The sequence below is a fragment of the Carettochelys insculpta genome, chromosome 20, assembly GCF_033958435.1.
Source record: "Carettochelys insculpta isolate YL-2023 chromosome 20, ASM3395843v1, whole genome shotgun sequence".
NCBI classification, from domain to species: Eukaryota; Metazoa; Chordata; order Testudines; family Carettochelyidae; genus Carettochelys; species Carettochelys insculpta.
The window spans coordinates 23,660,785-23,682,261 of NC_134156.1; the positions used below are offsets into that span (position 1 = coordinate 23,660,785).

The 21,477-nt window shown below is 55.6% G+C and overlaps 1 protein-coding gene across 2 annotated transcripts in view; it reads right to left on the bottom strand.

The window, feature by feature from the left end:
- Positions 1–687, bottom strand: part of SDK2 (sidekick cell adhesion molecule 2) — a 161,411-nt gene extending 160,724 nt beyond the window's left edge. For both annotated transcript variants that reach the window (XM_075014612.1, XM_075014611.1), the window contains exon 1: positions 406–687. In XM_075014612.1, coding sequence (XP_074870713.1) covers positions 406–484 — 79 coding nt within the window. In that variant the 5' untranslated portion in view covers positions 485–687. The remainder of the gene's footprint in view (positions 1–405) is intronic.
- Positions 688–21,477: the final 20,790 nt, after the last annotated feature.

Consider the following 21,477-nt stretch of genomic DNA (forward strand, 5'->3'; position numbering starts at 1 on the left):
TCCCTTTCCCAAAGACAGACTCAGACCTCTGCACCCCCGCGTCTCCTTTCCCAGGGCTGGGGACACCCTCCCCATCACACCCAACTTTCCGCCCGCCCCCTCCGGCAGCAAGGCCAGGTCTACCCCCGCCCCCGAGTCAATACCCCCCCCGCCCCCCGCTGTTAGCAACGCGCCCAAGGAGCCAGCGGCGGCCTCGGCACGCCTGGGCAGCCCCACACAGCCGCTCCGCACGGGCCCCCGAGCGGCGGGGCTGGGGAAGGGGGCGCCTCCGGAGGCTTCCCTTGCACCCAAGTCAAACCACTCCTGCAACTCCGCTCCACCGGCAGCCGCTCCCCAAGGGCCCCCCACCACCCCACCCTCCCCAGCTCCTGGGGCGCGCCCCAAGCAGCCCCCCCTCCGCCTTACCTTGCGCCCCGGCGCCGGGGGGCCGCTGCAGAGCCAGGAGCAGGCAGAGCAGGAGTCGCCAGCGGCCGCCCCCTGCCATGGTCCGCGGGCTCGGGGGGCGGCGAGGGAACTTTCCCCGACTTTTATAATCCGTTTCCCGGGCGGGGATCGCGGCAGCTGCGGCCGCGGGCAGCCGGGAAAGTTTCTTTTTTTTTTCCCCCCCCGGGGGTGGGGAGGCGGCGCCCCCGCAGCCCCCTCCTCAGCCCGCCCGCGGAGCCCGCCCCATGGCCGGCGCTGCGAAGGGGCCGCGCTCCGGCGTCTGGGTTCTCCGGCCGCCGCGCCTCTGCCTGCCGGCGGAGTGAGGCTCCGGCAGCGGCGGGGGCCGCCTCGGCCGCGGGAGGCGGAGAAAGCGAGCGGCGCGCAGCGCTACCCAGTGGCCACACCGCGGAGAGGGCGCCCGGCCCGGTGCGCACCAGGTCCCCGGGCTCCGCAGCGGCCGGGGCGCCCCTGCACTGGGGAGAGCCAAGCTGGGCCGCGGCAATGCAGCCGCTTCTGCTCCCGCCCCGGGGACAGGCTCTGGCCTTTCTCCTCCCATCCTCTGGCTCGCCCGTGGAGGGGGTGAGAAGCCCCCAGGCGTTAACCCCCCCGCCTCCCGCCTACACTGGGCGGTTAACCAGCGGAACTCACTGCCACTAGCTTGGCGAGAGTGGTACCAAAAATGGAGATACACCTCTCATAGAGCTGGAAGGGACCTGGGGAGGTCATGGAGCCCACTCCTCCGCCCTCTTGGCAGGGCCCAGCACCCCACCCCCGGTGAGCTCTTTAATTTGTTTGCCCCAGATCCCGAAATGGCCCCTTCAGGGATTGAACTCATAACCCTGAGTTGAGAGGGCGATGCTCAAGCCACCGAGCTTCCCTCCTGCCTTGGTGGTATTTAAGAGAAAAGCTTGAGACATATATGAATTAATAGTGTTGCCCACAAAATAGGCCAATCCCAGGTCCCAATCCTGCTGTGGCAGATCCATAGGGCCCGTCGCAGGATGGTGGTCCCCCCATCACTGGGTTAGCAGCCTTTGTCTGTCAATCCTTTGGGACAGTGACTGGTTTATGTCAAGTTTGTACAGCTCCGTGCACAGCGTGATTGGGACTTCTCGGCCCTGCTGTATTATCAGGAAGAAGCAGCAGGCCAGTACCCACGAGGGTGACCATGTGGGTGCAATTCTCACCTCTGGCTCTGAAGTTGGAACCCTGATGCACCGAGTCTGTCGCATGGAGCCCTCGTCTCTATTTGGTGCTGCAGCTCCCACATGCAGCTCGGAGACATTTCATCACCCCCTAGAGCCTCTGATCTCACCAGAGCATTAGTGAGTCCTGCTCTGAGCCCTCTGTGCTCATTCTGGAGACTGACGCCGGCCCCTGCAGACTGCTCTTCCAGTCACCTGTGACATGCTGATACAGACAGACGTCCTTTCTTTTGTCCTGCCCGAGCTCCCCACTCAGCATCACCCTGTTGATTCATATTTAGCTTGTGGTCCACTATTATCCCTCGATCCCTTTCTGCAGTACTCTGTGCTCGTTCGCCATGCCCCATTTTGTGTGTAACTGACGGTTCCTTCCTATGAGGGGGACTTTGCGTTTGTTCTTATTGAATTTCATCCTATCTGCCTCAGACCATTTCTCCAGTTTGTCCAGATCATTGTCCTCCAAAGCACTTGCAACCCTTCCCAGCTTCGTCTCATCCACAAACTTTATAAGCATATTCTCCATGCCATTATCTAAATCATTAAGGAAGATATAGAACAGAACAGGCCCCCAAACTGATTCTTGTGGAATCTCACTTGCAATGCCCTTCCAGCATGACTGTGAACCATTGGGAATGATTTTCCAGCAGTTAGGCACCCAGATTGCATTTCTCCAGTTTGCTAATTAGAATGCCATGCAAGATTGTATTCAATGCCTTATTAAACATGAGATATAACCACATCTACCACTTCCCCCTTCTCCACAAGGCTTGTTACCCTCTCTGAGACAGCTATCAGGTTGGTTTGACATGATTTGTTCTTCACAAATCCATGCTGAGTGTTACTTATCACCTTATTATTTTCAAGATGTTTGCAAATGGATCCCTTAATTATTTGCTCCGTTATCTTTCCTGGCACGGAAGTTAAGCTGACTGGGCTGTAATTTCCTGGGCTGGCCTTATTTCCCTTTCAATAGATGGGCACTATATCTGCACTTGTCCAGTCATCCAGAATCTCCCCCGTCTTCCGTGACTTTTCAAAGATAAGAGCTAATGGCTCAGGTATCTCCTCAATCAGATCCTGGAGTATTCCAGGATGCATTTCATGAGGCGCTGGGGACATGAAGGCACCTAAATTCTGTAAGGAGTTTTTAACTTGTCTTTCCTGATTTTAGCTTTGAGCGTTTATAGTAAATAATTGCAGCCAGATTTCCTGCAGAAAAGAATCACCAACTTTTGCTGACATGATGTCACCAGTAAGAATCTAGCACTCACCCAATGACCCTCTCCGCTTGCACTCCTTGGCTTCCCCGTTGGCTTTCCCAGCAGAGGACAGAGACTGTCTCAACCCAGCAAACTGTGTTCCTGCCTCGGCACTAAAGGGGGCCGTTGTAGCGGTAAGTGACGGCCCCGGGGGGCAAAGGAACAAGGCAGGAGCACCGTTATTGGAGTGTGTAGCGCTTGGCCTGGGCCCTGCTCCAGAAAAACTCTGCCCCTCCCCGCCATGTTATGCCTGTGGTAGCCCCCTAACAAGATTAGCCACACACCAGGTTCACCTCATGCACAACCCTTGGCAGGATCAGGGCCCCGTTCGGCAAAGAATGGGAACTCCCGTCTCCAGGGCTGTACATTCGCTGGTGCCCCCCAGGGCCAATGGTGTATGTATTTGTTGCAGATCGTCTTGTTGAGCAGTCAGCCGGACATGCCCTACATCTGCAGGCTCCCACCACCACAGGCTGGGAAAGAGTGGGCAGGTTTTCAATTTCATTGCAAACACATCCCCCAGCCTTCCCACAAAGAAGGAGCCTGCATCATCCTCAGGTGGCCCAGAGCGCTACGGGGCCGAATCCGAGATGCTGGTGTAACCCACCCACCTACGGGTGTGGTTTGCTGTCCCATGCAGCGGCACCCAGATCACCTACACAGATGACTGAGTCTCCCCTCCAAGCTTAGCTGTGAGCCAGCTGGCTTTGACCTCCAGCGGTCCCAGGTTCAGTTCTGCCTGTTGGCATTATGCTGGCGTGATGTGGTTATCCCACGGAGTGCCAGGGGAGTGCAGGCCACGGGTGGGGTGATGCAGGCCTGGCCTTTCAAGGGGGCCCAAAACTTCGGCAGCCGGAGTTCTGGGCCTCTTGGAGATACTGCAGCTGGATGGGTGGGGGGAGGCAGAGTCAGTCTGAGCAATGCTAAGGGCTGGTTGCCTGAGGTCCCTCCCCTTCCATGGAACCAGGCCCACTTTGCCCTGCTGTCAGGCGCTAACCATGCCCTTTCAAAATGATCGGACCGGCTCAAACCTGGAGCAAACGTCTGTCATCAATGGTTCCCCCTGCCCCCTGTTCGGTTTCAGTTTCATGGCTGTACTTGGTGCAGCGGGTGACTGGGTTGCGTGGCACCATCGCTTTGCAGACGCTGCTGTGTGCTGCTCGTGACTGCTGCTGATAGCCCAGTGAAGCCACCTGAGATCAAGGAGCATACCAGCCTCTGTGGCATGGAAAGGGGGTCCTAGGTTCCTCACCTGCCCCAGAACTCACCAGCAAGGGTTGAACCCCTTTCCCCCAGCGTTCACCGCTTCAGCGCAGGCCTCTACCAACGTGAGCTAGAGAAGTCATTCCATGAGCTGCTAGCAGTAGTAAACCATTATCCTTTAGCAGACCAGCCATTGGCAAGGAGCAGACCACTCTGCTGAGCTCACTGCACAAGCTTTCCCAGGTCTTTCTGCTGCATAAGCCTTTCCAGGATCAAGGCCCTGCTCCGTAAAAACTAGGAACTCGGGTCTCCAGGAGTTCAGTGCAAGGGTCGGGCTCACCCCAGAACTCTGCAACTGGCTGCCCAGCTTTCTCACCTTCCAGGCCAGGATTTGGGGCCATCTGATGTTGGATTAACCCTTCTAACGTTCTGGATGTGGAGAGCACCTCCGGTCACTGCGGCAGGGCTGCATCACCTGCCTTGAAATGGGAAAATGCCAGCATTGGAATGTGCCCCTCCTGAGTCACAGGTAGTTTTTGGTACCAAAATACTGTTCTGTGACTTTCTGTAGGAATTCTCCCTGGATGAATCCCACAAGAGAGGCCTCTGCCTCCAGCAGCAACACTGCAGAAGAGGGATCAATTTACACTTCCCCAGCCCCAGGGGAGTATCTGGCTCCTGTGTCCAACCTCTCCAGGCTAACAGCGCCTGCAGCCAGCCTGGTCGGAAATAGAAGATCTTAAACCAAGTGGGGAGGAAAGCAACCATCTCCCTAATGACCGGTTAGCTCTGGTGTAACCCATGTGGCCTGGAGCCAATGGGCTGACTGTACTATTTGCAGGCTTCAAAGCTGTTATTTTGCTCCTTGCTTGAAGAGGGCGCATCAAAGGGAAACCCAAAATACTTTGCTGGGTTTGAATTAAAACTTCTCCCAGAAACCGAGGCAAGCGACAAAAAGGATGAAGGGCTTATTTGAAATGGAAAAATCCTGCCTGGCATGCCAGACACGCTGGGATTTGCAGGCTGGGAGGCTGGAGGAAAACACAGCAATGGGATTGGATTGCAATTCCCCACATCCAAGCACTCAGATTTTTGGCTTTGAAGACATCTCTCACCAAGTTGGGGGGTGCAAGAATTTCATTCCCCTGGTTGGGTTGTGTGTGTTCCCTACTGTCCTGTAGCAACACCAGGAGGGTGCCTCAGTTTCCCTAGGCACAGCCTCAGCGCATAGTGGTGTTGGGGGTTTTGGTGTGATGACTTTTCACCCGTAAGCCAGGCCCTCCCTGTTCTTTGAAACCTAGGAAACTTTCTTCGCCGGGAAACAGGACACAGGCGGAGAAAGGGCCTACCTGGTGTGAATTGGAACTGGGCAGTGGAGTGGGGCAGTCTGGGCTGGCTAGAGAGGGAGGAAGGGGACCTCCAACTTGGGGACCCCTCAGGGCCCCTCTCCCTAATATGGATGGTGCTGACGGCATCTGGTCCCTGTGCTGACAAGTCTGTTCCACGCTGTGTCCCTGTCGCCCCGTCACCTCCTGTTCTCCCTGCTGGATGACGGCCACATCTGCCTGCACATGGGATGCAGGGCCTGAGGACCCCCACCCTCTGTGACACTATCCCATTGTCCCCTGGCTGCTTAGAACAGTGGCTCTCAACCACGGGTTGCAAACAGGTCTTGCAGAGGGTACATCAACTCATCTAAATAAAAATTGCAACATCTCAATGAAAAGTATCTGAAAATCTGAAGAAGTGGGTCTCACCCAGGAAAGCTCATTACCTAATAAATCAATTTGTTAGTCTTAAAGGTGCTACAGAGCTGCTTGTGTTTTGTGACACTACAGACTGCTCCCCTACCCGAGCCTCATCTCAACATTTGCCTCGGCTGCATAAAAAGCACTAGACAATTCAGTGCCAACTACAGTTTCACCCAATAACTTGTTAATACAGCGCTCTATATCTTATACACTGAAATGTAAGTACAATATTTATATTCCAACTGGTTTATTTTATAATTCTATAGTAAAAAGGAGAAAGGCAGCAATTTGTCAGCCATGCTGTGCTGTGGCACTTGTGTTTTTAGCTTTGATTTTGTGGGCAAGTGGTTTTTAAATGAGGTGAAATGCCCGGAGAGTCGGGTGTGGGAGTAGGGTGTGTGTGGGGGTGGGGGGCGGGGTGCAAATGAACTAGCTTCCTGACAGGGATAGCGGTCTGGAGAGGTTGAAAGCAGGGTTCCATCTGTGGGTGGAATAAATTTTGTTATGCGCACCAAGGCATGAGCAGACGTGTACCACCGGTAGAAATACACACTGCCGACCGTGGGCGCTCTGCTAATCAGCTGGGTGGCACCTGCATCTCTCTGCGATTGCCCAGGCCCTCTAACGCTGGTGGACAGGCACCAGTTTAGAACTCCAGCATCCCCCAGACAGCCTGGGCCGCTAACACTCATAGGGGTTGTGGTATGTCATGGAGCGAGGGTTCCCCAGGCCCTGCCCCCACATTCCACCATCAGACGTGACTCTCACTCCGTAGGGAGAACAGGAGGCGACGGGGCGACAGGGACGCAGCGTGGAACAGACTTGTCAGCACAGGGACCCGACGCCGTCAGCACCATCCACCTTGGGGAGAGGGGCCCAGCGGGGTCCCTGAGCCAGGCCCTGGCCCCCTTCCTCCCTCTCCAGCCAGCCCAGACTGCTCCACTCCACTGCCCAGCTCCAAATCACACCAGCCAGGCCCCTCCTCCATCCTTTGTCCTGTTTCCCTGGGAAAAGGTGTCACCTGGATGCCTAGGTTACAAAGGACCTGGCAGGCCGTTGCCTACGTGCGAGAAGTCATCACATGGAAAACTTCACCTCCAACTGTGCACTGATGCTGTGCCTAGGGAAACTGAGGCACCCGCCTGGTGTTACTAGAGGGCACCAGGAGACACATGCAACATAACAAGGGGAATAAGATCCCCAGGTCGTCACATGGTATTAGATCAAGAGGGACAGAGACCAGCAAAGGACACAGAGAAACATTAGTGTGAGTGTGGATGGATAAATTGGCGAAGCTGAAGGAGCCCCAGGGAGGTTTCGCTACCTCTGTACCAGTGTGGCCAACGTTGCTAGACTCCTGTGCCCGGTTCTGCTCTCCGCAGTTTAAAAGAGCGGTTGATAAATTGTTGAGGGCTCAAAAACCAGCTGTGAGGACGACGGAAGGGTTTGAAAACCTGCCTGAGCTTAACAAGGAGGAAGTTACGGAGTGACTGGATCACTGGCTGTAAGTATCTGCCTGGGAAATAGAACAGAGTTCTCTGCGAGCTGGCAGATGAAGGTCTAACAAGCTCCCATGGCTGGAAGTTGAAGCCAGACTAATTCAGAGGGGAGCAATGGCTCGTTTTGAACCAGCAAGAGTAATTAACCATGGGAACAATTTCCTCAGGAGCGGGGCAGAGTCTCCATCACTGGGTATTTTTCAGTCCTGATGGGATATTTCCCTAGACCTGCTTTAGAGGAAGTCAGAGAAATCATATGGCCTGTGCTAGAGAGGAGGGGAAGGGAGATGATCACCGTGATTCCTTCTGGCCTAAAAATTGATTAATCTCCTGTTACAGCTTTCCCTGCTCACAGGGCCAGTCCTAGGCCAAACCTCTTCCCCATATTTTAAACTTTCGAATCCCCGACAGCAGCGTTCCCTCTAATTTTTTCCATCGGGGGCAGAATGAATTTTGTTAGGTGCACCAAGGCCTGTGGGGATGTGCACCATGAGCAGAAACACACTCTGCTGGCTGTGGGTGCTCTGCTAATTGGCGGCCTGAGAGCTCCCTGAGCATGGCAATGCCAAGCCCCAGCCCTGGTTGTTGCCCAAATTTCCTGCCTGTATCTCTGGCCCAAGCTGTTTGTAAGGGCCAAGCTCTTCTTCCAGTTAAGGAGGGGTGGATGTGAGAGTGACCCCAAGGCTCCCTGAGAAGGGGGTGTCCCTCCAGGCCGTACTCTTAACAAGATCGTTCCTACATACCCACTATCCCCCAGCAGCCTCCCTCCGGCTTTTCCCAGGCACATGCTCCTCCCACAACCAGCAGGGGCATGTTTCGGGGAGAAGAAAGGGCCCTGCACAAAGAAAGCAGTTCGGAAAGCATCTTCAGAAGGAAGCCCTGGGACGATACGTTAAGGGCCTGTGCAGAGAACACTTTAACCTTGGAGCCTCCGGAAGGCAAAAAAAAAATCAAGTGCTGGGAAGATCAAACCCAATATGCGCTTTGGGCTTTTGTTTAGTTGTTCATTCAGCCTTTCAGTTCAAATACACCAGGAGCTGAAACAGGTTTACCAAAGGTGAATGCTCCATCCACTCGGGCTGCAGACAGGGAAGGTTTTGGAAGACACTGCGTGCGGGTATGTGTCGGTCAATAGACGCAAGATCCAACTGGCTGTGCTCTTGTGAAGCTAGGAAGCAAATCAAGTGTTACCAATGGAGATTTATTCTCCAGATGACCGGAGATCCAGCTCCCTGCAGAAAGGCTGTGGTTGGCATGTTTTTCATCCCAGTGCTGCAGGGCAGAGCCCACCAGCTGCAACTGAGGGACAGGCACCTGGGAAATGAGCTGGGGTTTAATCTCCCATCTCTGACACAGACTCCCTGCATGGCCTTGGGCAAATCACCCAAACTCCCAGGGTCTTGGCCCAGCAGTAAAACAGGGAGACTAAAAAGTCACTTATTCCAAGCATTCAAACCCCACCAGACACCCCACAAATCAGCGGATGTTGGAAAAAAATATCTGTGTGGTTTTCTTTCCCTTGCTGTCTCGTGACAGCCTGCACATCACACACGGGACGTGGGTCTGAGCTTCTCCCCCTCATGATTGTGAGGACAAACTTCCTCTTTAAAAATCACTTGCTGAGATTCCACAGCTTCCCCCCGAAACATCCCAGGACTCCAGAGCCGGAGCTCAAAGGAGAACACCCAATATCACGAGACTCGAGATAAAATGACACCGACTGGCAACACTCTCCCCCATTCTCCGTCTTGTCTCTCGCCTCTGAGAGCTTCCCGGGGCAGGGAGAATCTCTTTCCCCTCTCCCCGTCCACCTGGCCCCAGGCTCCCTGGGGGTCTCTAGGTGCTGCTAGAACACAGATACGCAGGTGAACCAACCAGCCCCTCTCCCCTGCTGACGGACGCGGTGTCTAGTCAGTTTCCCCCATATGGAAGGTTGCAAGGTAGGTGGAGGTCCCTCACGTGGCAAGAGGCAGAGGTTCCATGGTGGTGAGTGCTGAGGTGGCTACTGAGGCTGCTGGGCACACCCCATCCCTGAGGTTCTCTCTGGCTTTCTAGCCCCCCACACCTAGTGTGGTGCACATCCGCACAGGCCTCGGGGCACATTTATTTTGCACCTGGCTGGGAAAAATCAGAGGGAACCCTGGCCACAGGCGAATGCCGCACCTCATGCTGGATGCGCCAGCCGGGACGCCTCTGGGGTAATCCTTGAGTTCCGGACGAGCGAAGGGAAGAAAAGGAACAGCCAACCCCGCAGCCAGGCAGAGGCTTATGTTAAATAATTGAAGGCTTAAAAGAAAACCAAAGAGAGGAACCACAGAGTGGAGGAGAGAGAGGAAAAAGAGAACAACACCCGGCAAGGTGCTATTTCAGAGGGCGTTAGCTCGGTGCGGGCTGGTTCCTGGTCTCAGGGCCGACGACAGGCGCTGGTTGGACGTGCACACAGTTGGTCTCACGTCGCCCCCTAGTGGCAGCACCTCAACAAGGATAACGGCCTACTGCTGCCACCCGCTAACGGAGGTGTTCCCTCCACTCAGGCGGTAGGCGACTGTGCTGGAGGGGAGCGGTTGGAATTCTGCCGATGACTTCCACGGGGGGGTTATCACCCCAGCGCATGCATGGTGTTGCACAGCAGCTGAGAAGCAGACAGGACGCAGGAGACATGATGCACAGATAAACCCGGAGGGGGGAGCGCCATTACACAAAGCAAAAGTGCGTAATCAGCTCCCTTCCTGTAGGCATCAGAGAGCCATTGAATTCACAGCCTGGCAGGACAACCAGCTCCAGTATCCCAGGCCAGTGCTGCCCCCTACGCACTTATCCTGACAGCTGGAAGGGGACCTAGGTCCAACTGAGATACTGTGTGCCCCTGGGAGAGAACATCAGGGGCAATGGTGTTCCAAGGCCGTGCAAACTGAACCCAGAGTGCAGCCGGGGCCCCACACTGGCTGCCACGTGCTGGAAGAGGGAAGTGACCCCGTGCCAAGTTCAATGTGACCTGGGGGGGAGAAATCTGTCCTGCCCCCCCCGTCCATGTGGGCAACAACCAGCCAGGCTAGCACCAGAGACAGAGACCACTCGGTGTCGCTTCCGAGCCCTGGGCCTTCCCGTGCTGTCCCGGCTTGATGCGTCTGGGAGCGACGTGCACGAGGGCAAGGTGGAAGCTGGGGTGTCGGGGTGGGGAGAACATGCCACGCACAGGGGCAGCCTGGGAATCGGGCACAGACCCATGTTGGGCACAGATCTTCCTTCATGAACCAGGCCCAGCAGCGATCGGACACCAACTCCTGCATTAGTAATGCTGCAAGAAAGGCTCTAGCTGGAGAATGGGCTGGCCCGTCTCCAGGGGAGCCTGGGGATTTGGGGAGCCCCCATGGTTGGGAGCCCAACATGAGGTACGTGGAGGCTGATTTTCTGAGCGGCTGAGCACTGGCAGTGACTCCAGCTGGAGGGGCGCTTCATGCAAAGCGGCTCAAACAGGACGGGCTCGGACAGGTCCCTGGTGTGTCCCCTGCACTGGGACGTCAGGAAGAAATTGAACTAGTGGGGCTGATACAGCTGTGGGGCCAGGTGGAGAGCAACTGGCTAGCCCTGGGCGAGGGGCTTCCAGGAACCTAGAACGTCCCCCGTTCCACCATCTAACATGGAGACCTGCACTCAGCATCCCCTGGCTTCAATCAGGGCTCCTCCTTGGCCTCCCCGGGACCGTGCTCCACCCGGAGCTTGCAAGAGGCAGCCGGAGGCATCTAACCACAGAGTTATCGATTCCCATTTGGGCTCTTATCAAGATTTATTTATTATCCCTCCTGGTAAGCAGCAACCTTGGAGTCGCCTCGTTCGAGAGCCCCATGACAGGCTGATGCATCTCCTGGCTGACCTTCGCAGCTGTCAATATCTCCGGATTGTTCAGACCTTTCCGCATCAGTGTGTCCTCAGCCGTGGCCCCGGCCCTTCCCCAGGAGAGGCCTGGCACCAGAGACCACAGCTTGAAGCTGATCGCGTGCTGGGCAAAGGGGCAGTAGGAGGTGGGAAAGAAAGGTGCAGAATGGCAGAGGCCAAGACACTGGCAGCTCTGACCGATCCTCCTTCAGGCCGCGGGGTCCAACGCCGGGCCGTGTGCCAGGACTGGCAAGCCAGCCGCTTTTCAGTGGCACACAGAGGGAGTTCAGCCCTGCCCCCCCATGCAGCTGGGAGCGTTGACCAGGACAGGTGAGCCCTGCCCAGGAGCTGGCTGGCAGAGGGGCTTGCGCCTGGGCTCTGGGCTCTGGGCCTGTGTTGCACCCCCCCAGGGAGCTGTCTGCTTGCCCAGCTGCGGCATAGCCCCCAGTGCCTGTACGAGGAGGGGTGGGGGGTGCCGGGCACAGAGGGACCTGGCAGGGGCTGCTCCGTCCCCTGGGATCTGAGGGTAGTGTGTTTGGCATCCTCCCTCCCCACAGGGCAGGTGAGGGGTGGGGGTGTCTTACCTGCAGAGGTCAAAGGGTCACATTTCAGCCCTCTGCCTTGGAAAGGTGCTGACCGCTGGGCTGGCCACTAGCCACGTGTAGCTGTTTGGCCGGCGGAGTGTGGCTAGTTGGCTGGAGCGAGAAATATAGTCTCCAAATACCGTGGCTTGTTCGCTCCGGCAGCAGCCGCTGTAGCGCAGCTCGGCCGCCGCAGCCTTCAGGGAAGGGATCTACGCCACGCACAGTGCAAGAGAGCCCGGCGGAAGAGGAGGCACAGCCACCCAGACGCACCGAGGGGAAGTGCTTGGATGAAGGCAGAGATCCCTTCCTGGGGAGCAGGCGTTAGCTCCAGGACAAACACACCCAGCGTCCCCACAGCGCATTGGGCTCCAGCCCTGCCTGAGACCTGCTCTGCAGCTGTGGGAGAACGGCCGCGGGCTGAGCCGAGGCTCTGGGGATGCTCTCTGGCAGACCTGGGTGATGCATCCCGCACGACGCGCCTGCGGGGGCTGGGAGTCAGGGAGACCCCCTGGCAACCCTAGGAGCATGGCTCTTCTGGGGGGATTAAAGCCACTAGCTCAGAAGGGCCTTTGATAATCACTGAGGTGGGCAGGTGTCCCAAGAGCCTTTGCCACCAACCGGAAGGGCAGGCTGGTGCCGTCGTGCCCGGCACTCACCGACATCCTGAGTGCAAGTCATTCACCTTGGGAGGAGACCATGGCACTGCAAGAAGCACGCGGACCTACAGCCTCTGCCGAGCCCGCAGGGCCAGGCCACCACTGGCAAAGGGCACTCCAGGGACACCACAGCCCCAAGCTTGCACATGGCAGCCACAGCACCCCCGCCCGTTCCCCGCCTGGGCCAGGATCCAGCTGAGCGCAGCAGAGCTATCAGAATACAAGCCGGGGTGGATGAAGAACAGGCAGGGCCCTGAGATAACGTGGTCGCAAGGGAACTCCTCCCGATACATTAACATATTAATGCAATGCCATTATTTATGCTTTAAAATCTACTTGTGCTTATTGTCACTCCTGATGCATCAGAAAACGACGCTTACATTGATTTTCAACGCAGAATGACACAACACTAATCTCGGGGGTCAGGCAGATACGTTGGAGGGTAGGGACAGGGTCCAGAGTGACCGAGACAAATCTGGAGGTTTGGGCCAAAACAAATGTGATGAGGTTCAGCAAGAAGTGCAGAGTCCTGCACTTGGGATGGAAGAATCCCAAGCACCGTTACAGGCTGGGGACTGACTGGCTAAGCAGCAGTGCAGCAGAAAAGGGACCCGGGGATTACAGTGGATGAGAGGCTGGATACGAGTCAACAACATGCCCTTGTAGCCAAGAAGGCTAACGGCGTATTGGGGTGCATTAGGAGAAACATTTCCAGCAGATCTAGAGAAGTTATTATTCCCCTCTACTTGGCACTGGGGAGGCCTCATCAGGAGCATTGTGTCCAGTTCTGGGCCCCCCAGTATAGAAAGGATGTGGACGCACTGGAGAGGGTTCAGTGAAGGGCAACAAAAATGATTAAGGGGCTGGAGCACATGACCTATGAGGAGAGGCTGAGGGATCTGGGGTAATTTAGTTTGCAGAAGAGAAGAGTGAGGGGGGATTTGATAGCAGCCTTCAACTTCCTGAAATGGGACTCTAAAGAGGATGGAGAGAGGCTGTTCTCAGAGGTGAGGGACGGCAGAACAAGGAGCAATGGTCTGAAGTTACAGAGGTGGAGGTGGAGGTTTGATATGAGGAAACACTATTTCCCCAGGCGGGTGGGGAAGCGCTGGAATGCGTTACCAAGAGAGGTGGTGGAATCTCCATCCCTAGAGGTTTTCAAGTCCGGCTTGACAAAGCCCTGGCTGGGATGACTTAGTTGGGGTTGATCCTGCTTTGGGCGGGGGGCTGGACTCTATGACCCCTGAGGTCCCGTCCAGCCCTAGGAGTCTTTGGTTCTCTGACACATTTCTTTAGTTCCATGAAACCGAATTGTTTAAACCAACTGGAGTTATGGAGCCCGGGGACCCTGGGGCAACAGCTCCCTGTGCCCTCGTTAATCCAACACTGAACACAAGATCCACCACCCTGGCTCACACCCAGGCCTATCTCGTCCGGCGTCCTGTCCGTGATGGGGGCTGCCCTGGAGCTGGAGGGGAACTACGGAGTGACCCACCTTCCCTCCCAGCTTCTGGCTGTCAGAGCCATAGGCTCGCCTCACGACTGAAGCTGCACCGGTCCAGGATCCAGCCCCATTCCCGGTCAAACTTTCGGCCGAGCACGTCTGTCGGCCCTCTGCTTGCACTGGGGTCTGCTTCTGTGTCAGAGGCTACTCCGCCACGCTGCCACCGCTCCACGCGGGCAGGGCCGGGGCGGCTCAGGGTGTCGGGAGGCGGCACCAATAGACGGGCCCCTCCAAACCGCACACTAGCGGGTGCTGTTCAGCAGGGCGCCTAGTGGGGGCGCACGTGACAGGCTGGGGGCAGGTATGGCTGGCTGGGGAACAAAGACGGAAGAGGAGGATTCTTGGGGACCTGGGGCCGGGGGGCGACTAGGCCCTCATGTGGCCCTGGACGGCAGGAGAGGTGGCTGCTTTGGGCAGGGTTCTGATCAGCTTTCCCAATGGTTAGTCCTCCCAATGCCCCCTGCAGCAGCCTCCACCCCGGATCCCCGCCTGATGTCCCCAGTGCAGGCAGGAGCCCCCACTCCGCCTGGCAGCCCCATGTCACTAGGTGACAGAGCCCCCGGAAGGCACTCGGAGCCCGGTGGAGAAGGTGTTGGAGACGTGAGAGGCGTCAGCTCTTGGGGCGGAAGCCTGTTACGTCTCCAGCATCTTTCCAAGGAGCGGCTGGGTCGGAGTCAGAAATCCTTATTGGGAACATCTGTGTCCGCGTGGCCTTGTGCAGACCAACGACCGATAGCGGCAGCTGCAGGATTACCAGCAGGGCAGGATTTTCATTATCATTTGTGAACCCAGCCCAAATCCTTCCAGATCCTGGCCCCAAATCCGCTCAGCAGCTCCCAAATCCCAGAGCCTCCCCAAGCCCTTCCCTGCCTGCCCCAGAGATCCGAGTTTCCTTATTGGGTTTGGAGGAAAAGCCACCACCCCACAGTCGAGTCAGAGGCACCTTGGCGCCTTGGCCAATGGAGGTGTGACTGCTGGCAGAGACCTCCATTGCCCACCAGCCTGTGGGTCAGATGTCTCCCCTAGCGTTCTGTACAGCTGCCCCCAGGTGTGCCACAGCCCAGAGTCAGGTCCCCCAGGGCAGCGTGCAAAGACTCTAGCATTTGAGCTTTGTGCAAGCTTTCCCCTGCAGCCACCAGCTTTCTGGAATATCAAAGGCCGAGCTTCTACCTTAATCCCAGGAGTCCGGGAGCTCAGGATTTAAAAGAAACTATCACCAAATACCATCACAGCCGGCGATCTTGAGCTTCGCCCAATTTCTGCCACAGAGAGGAGAACTTGGCTTTAATCCATCCAGCCCCTGCAGCTGGATCGCTGGCAAAGAGGCTTTTAAAAAGGGCTGAGTTTTCCCTGGGAGCAGCTGTGTGATGTCTAATGGTGGGACGAGGGGCTTTTTAGCTGCACCTGGGCCCAGAAGCCAGAGCAAATGGCTTCAGTGTGCCTGAAGAGCGCTGGAGAAAAGTCACTTGGGCTTTTTATAGCGTCGCAGGGTTTGTTGTTCTGAAACCCTATTTTTAACGAGCTGTCCCCCTGCAGCCCTGGAACCAGCCCACGCCCAGGCACGGGGGAGAGAAGACTGGCAGGCAGCCGGGAAGCAAAGATTAAAGAGCAGCTTTAAGCAGTGGCGGGAATGGAAAAGACTCTTACCGGTTTCCTGCTGAGCTCCCCCACCTCCGCACGGCTGCAGCTCCCGGCAGGCTGGGTCCAAGACCCTAATCTGAAAGAAGGGCCCAGTAGTCATCCCCCTTCCTCCCACACATCCTCCCTGGTGCAACTCCAGCGCACGGCTCCTCCCTCTGCAGAGTGGCACAGGTGGGCTGGAGGCTGGGGTCATGAGCTGCAGAGGTGTGTGTATGCAAAACTTCCTGACTCTGCCTGGCCCCACTCGCTCAAGTTCAGCTGGTCCGGGTGGGTCCCTAAGGCCTGCAGGGCAATTCTGCAAAACCCACCAACTCTGTGGCCTTTTACAAAGAACTAAGACAGCCCCGTGGTTTGTATAAAACTCCCAAGGAAACAGGCTCCGCGTCTAGCTTCAGATGTTCCCCTTCAGCATTTGGTATCCCACCATGGCAGCGGCCTTGTGGACGTATCCATGAGCAGGACCTAATCCCCTGTACAGTCATGGACACCAGTGGGGAGTCCATTGCCTGTCTAGCACTCGCCTTTCCCCCCAGTGCTGGGTGATTGTCAGGGCAGAGGTTGGCACACACCTGCTAGAAACCAAGTGACACCCACAGGGCTGCAGAATTCCCCCTTCAAATTTTCAAAAACTGCCCCCAGATCCCCTCCCAAATCCTGAGATTTGTGAACAGCTCCCAAGATTAACCCTATATCATGCCTACCTCTTTAGACTGTTTTTTTAATCTGTTAGGGGGTCACATTTTCAAGCTTTTGTCCATGACCTCCAGGTCTAGAAACTCACTTCTTGTTTCAAGAGGTGAGCTGAACATCTCTTATAATCACAGGACTCCTGGAACTGGGTCTTTAAGTAAAATGCCAGCTCTTGCGAGACTACCTTAACATTGCAAGAGAGAGCCGTGCAGGGTCTGCCTACGGCCTGTACTGAAAGCCCAAAAGCAATTGGGACTGGTGGAAGAAAGGGAACGAGCAGTTTGAACGTCTCCCATTGCTCACAGATGTTGGTTGTACAAGTTGAACCCCTCTAATCTGGCACTCTCTCATCTGGCGGCATCCATAATCCGGCATGATGTTAGTTAGCCCGGCGACCGCTTATCGTGGGTGTGGCCACATTTTCTGTGGTCCCAGAACATTTGTTTCCAGCCACCAGTACTGGCTGTCTGTGTTCTGTGCTGTTACTTCGCTGTAATTTACCCCTACGTGTCTTCTAAGAACCCGGTAAGCAGTGGAAGTGTTGGTAATGCTGCTAGACACTATCGACCTTCTGAGATCTGGCAAATTCTCCTGCCCAGCACCGCTCAGGTCCCGAGGATACCGGACTAGAGAGGTTCAACCTGCAGCGGACAAATCGGGGAGGGAATTTGTCTCTTCGAAACATATCCTTGATCTGCCTGCATCGCCCTGTGCCGGGGGCTCCCACTAGCCTCACACCAGAGCTATGGGCCAAGCTTCTCCCCATATGGTGCCTTTAATGCCCTGCACAGCTTCCCAGCCATGATGCATCTGCTTTACCCCACGGGCAGCTGGCATCAGGGGGCGATTGCCCTGTTCTCTGACCGGGGCCTTCTGGCCAGTCCTGATGGGGAGGCAGGGCTGTTTGTAAGCAGCCTCTCCCATCTGCTGCTGTGCCCACGTGCACACAGGGTCCCTCCGCAGCTGCGGCATGCCCCCGACCCCCGATGAATCTGCTACGGCTTTGAGCCGCCAGAGCCGCACGGCAGAGCTGCCAGTGACGAGCCAGAAGGCTTCATGCGCAAATGAGTTGCCTCTGGCCCAGACACAGCGTGTGCAGGGAGAGAGGAGCGGGGACTATGGCAAACACCGGGTACAGCACTGAGTGGGCCCTGCTTCTCCACATCAGCATCACGCGCCTCAGGCTGTGGCCCCCCCCTCCGCCAGGAACCTTGCTCCGGAGCTGTGATTCGCTGGGGCTTGGGAAGCTGCAAAGAAATCCCAGAAGTGGCCAGGAGCCCTTTCCCTAACACCTCTTAGCAACATCCCGCCCTGGAGAGAGTTATTTCCTCTGACACAGATCAGCACTCACCTGCTCACTCCCTCCCTTCGCCTTGCTGGCTAAATTTGGGTCAAATGTTAGCGTGACTGCTAACTCCTAACTGGCCACCGGTCTTCTCACACAGCCTGTACACAACCTGCTGCTAAGTCGAGAGACTTCTTGGAGAGGGGATGGCTCGGAGAGTTTCGAAGGTGATAGAAGGGGCCTTAGAAGTCAGTGCAAATGAGGCACCTGACTCCTTTTGGCTGCTGTGAAAGCCCCAGCCCCAGAGCCTTCCACCAGCTCAAGCTACGTGGAAGGAGGTTGGTGGACCTCAGGCCAGTGCCATCACACCGTGTCGCATCCCGGACAGTAGCCGGAGCAGCTGAGCCTGAGGCCTGGATTCACAGCTGATGGAAACAGGATCAATTTCTTGGAAGCCCATTTGCAACAAACACAGAGACCAAAATACCCCCCAGCTGAGCCCAGTGAGGCAGAATGTGCCCTGCCGAGGACTGAGGGGCACCGGCAGAGTGAGGGTAGCCCAGGATTGCAGATCAGAAATGCACAATCAAAGCAACAACACACAGGAGAAGTTTGCTCACAGAACTCCCTGCGCGATGCCCACGAGCCCCTCGTGAGCCATTTCAAATACCTCTCTTCCGCAGAAGCGGAGGCCTTGGGACGTGCCTGGGCAGCTCTCTGAGCGGGTAGGTGCTGGCGAGGGGGGCATTTTCCTTTCTTTGCACAGCTCTGTGCACTTGTTTCTCCCCTACTCTCGCCCTCAAACAAAGCTCCAGGGTTACCGCTCTGTGTGCACCGAGTTCCTGTGATTGCTCTTTGGGCACAGGCCTGCTCCCAGGAAGCTAGCATTGTGGCTGCTCCAGCACAAAGACCCCTGGGGCTGATGCACTGTGGAATTCCAATGCTGCGAACCCCGCGGCTACATATTCCACTAGGCCAGTGTTTCTCACCCGGGTTACATTTACCCTTGGGAGTACACCCATGTCTTCCAGGCGGTACATCAGCTCACCGAGATATTTGCCTAGTTTTACAACAGGCTGCAGAAAACCACTCGTAAAGTCAACGAAACAACGCAGCAGAAATGTAGCGCTCTAAAACCCCACAAAATGATGTATGCGGCGATGCGCTTGTCGCCGAATAAATCATTTTGTTGGTCTTTAAAGCGCTACATTTCTGCTGCGTTGTTTTGTTGGAATACAGAGTAACACGGCTCCCCTCTCTGTTACAAGTAAAGTCAGTACAACCTAAAAGTTCATTCAGGCAATGACTTGTTGCTACTGCGTCACACGCCTGATGCTGAAATGTAAGCACAAGATGCTTGTTCCAATTCATTTATTTGATACTAAGATGGTAGAAAGGTCAGCGAGTTTTCAGGCGTCGTCTTCTGTGCTACCTTTGCACAGTTTTGTAAGCAAGTTGTTTTTAAGCGAGGTGCAACTTGGTGCGAAGCAGAACAAGTCTGACTCCTGCAAAGGGTACAGTGATCTGGAAGGGCTGAATTGCTCTTGGGTCAAGGCATCAGGTTATTTTAGGATTATGTCTCTCAACCGGTGGTTTGTGCACCCTTAGGGAGAGAAGTCTGGGGGTACTTTTAATGGGTGCGTCTACACTAGCCGGCTACTTCGAAGTAGCTGGCACAACGTTGAAATAGCATGGTTGTGTCTACACGCGCCGTGCGCTATTTCGACGTTGAAATTGCCATTAGGCGGCGAGACGTCGAAATCGCTATTCCCATCCGGAGATGGGAATAGCGCCCTACTTTGACATTCAATGTCGAGTAGGGTGTGTGTAGATGATCCACGTCCCACTATGTCGAAATAGCAGGGTCCTCCATGGCGGCCATCAGCTGAGGGATTGAGAGATGCTCTGTCCAGCCCCTGAGGGGCTCTATGGTCACCGCGTGCAGCAGCCCTTAGCCCAGGGCTTCTGGCTGCTGCTGCTGCAGCTGGGAGTCCATGCTGCATGCATGGGGTCTGTAACTGGTTGTCGGCTCTGTGGATCTTGTGCTGTGCAGGCCGAGTGTATCTGGGAGGGGCCCTTTAAGGGAGCGGCTTGTGACTTTGCTGGCCCCTTATTTCAACGGGGAGCGCTTGTGTGTGTGGACGCTCCGCATTTCCTTCTGGGGCAGCTACTTTCGACGTTCTCCGTCGCTGCTACAACGTTGAACATCGATGGTACCAGCCCTGGAGGACGTGTAGACGATACGTGTCGAAGTAGCCTATTTCGATGTTCTTACTTCGAACTAGGCTACTTCGACATAGTGTGCTCGTGTAGACATAGCCAAGATGTTTTTTTTTTAAAGGGGTGCTTTATAAACAAAAAGGTTCAGGAGTACTGCGGTGGGCTATGTCCACACAACAGCCTAAACGCCAATAAGCTGCACAATTTGCGCTACACAAATTGCGTAGCTTACGTCAAGTAAATTTTGAAATAGGCTATTTCAAAGCATCCCTCACTCCTCTTGCAACGAGGAGTGCCAGGATTCCAAAATAGGGTGCCCGTGATTTCAAAAAAAAATTTTTCTGATCCAGCCAGGGTCAGCCCAGCCCTGTGCAACATTCCTGCTCGCGGCAGCTGTGAAGGGACAGCTGCTGGGCCAGAATACAGTTGCACATTGCTGCTGCTTTTACAGAGGCAGCAGGGCCTAGTGGGTAGGGCACTGGAACGCGGGGGGCGGGGGTGAGAGGGGGTTATAACTTTCCCTCCACCACTGACTTTCTAGGTGACCCTGCATGAGTCACTCGACCTCTCTGTGTCCCCTCCTCCTCCTTTTTGCTCTTATTTAGGTGGGGCCAGTGACCATCTCTCACTATGTGTCTGTGCAGCCCTAGCAACAGGGGTCTCAGGGCTCTAATTCTGTAGCTCAGGGCTGGGGCATTTCAGTTCTGGTTTGGCGCGTCCCCCTTTCCGCAGAGCAGCGAGGTTGTTGGTAATACATCTGAATAATGCACTTTATTTTCCATATCATCATTCTTACCGGTGCAGCAGGGATTTCAGGAGCTACAGAATTAAGTGATAAATAATAGATAATAAAAGTAGAAAATAGTAAATAATATATTTGAAGACTAACATAATAAACAAGGCAGAGTTCAAGGGGAGCTGGAAAATTCCAGCATCCAGCATGTCCTGCTACTATCCATCCACCACAGGCTAAACCTACTCACAGAGTTAGATCGCTAAAGATGCAAAGAGAGCCGAAGTGAGTTAGGCGCCTGAGCTGCTTAGGGTGCTGTCAGAACTGCTGAGCATCTTTTGGTGACGAAACTACAGCTCCCCCCCAAAATCCTGGAGATAGCAGCTTGCTCTTGTGAGATGAAGTCTCTTACCAGGGGCAGCCCCCCCAAGTAGCACTGCCTGTTGCATGCAGACATAGAGGGTAGCTGAGGCCAGCACCGCACCGTCTATTTTAACTGTCCCCACGGATGATAGTGGAGCTGGGCTGCTGGGCTCAGTGTGCTGAGAGGTCTGGTTTGGGTTTGGAGGAGTTAATGTGTGTGGAATATAGAGGCCCAGCTGTGAAGGCAGAGACCCAGAATAGGTCTCGGGGGTGAATTGCACCAGAGCTCCTTTCTGGTTTGAACCAGGCAAAAACAGCCCCCGCCCCCAGCCGCCCATGTTCCTTTTAAGTGTGCAGGGCCCCCCCGGACCGACTGCGGCGTTACCCGCCGGATAATGGCCTCGGGAGGGCTTGTGTTGTGTAATTATGTTCAATAAGAGCCTGTCAATACAATTTACTGTCAATTGTCACTTGGTACAGTATCAAGCTTAATGGGATCAGGTGCATGGGGGAGCAGATTGACGCCGAAAATGCTGAGCCAGAAAAAAAGCTAAGCAACGCTCAGGCAGGCGGTCTATGCCCAGG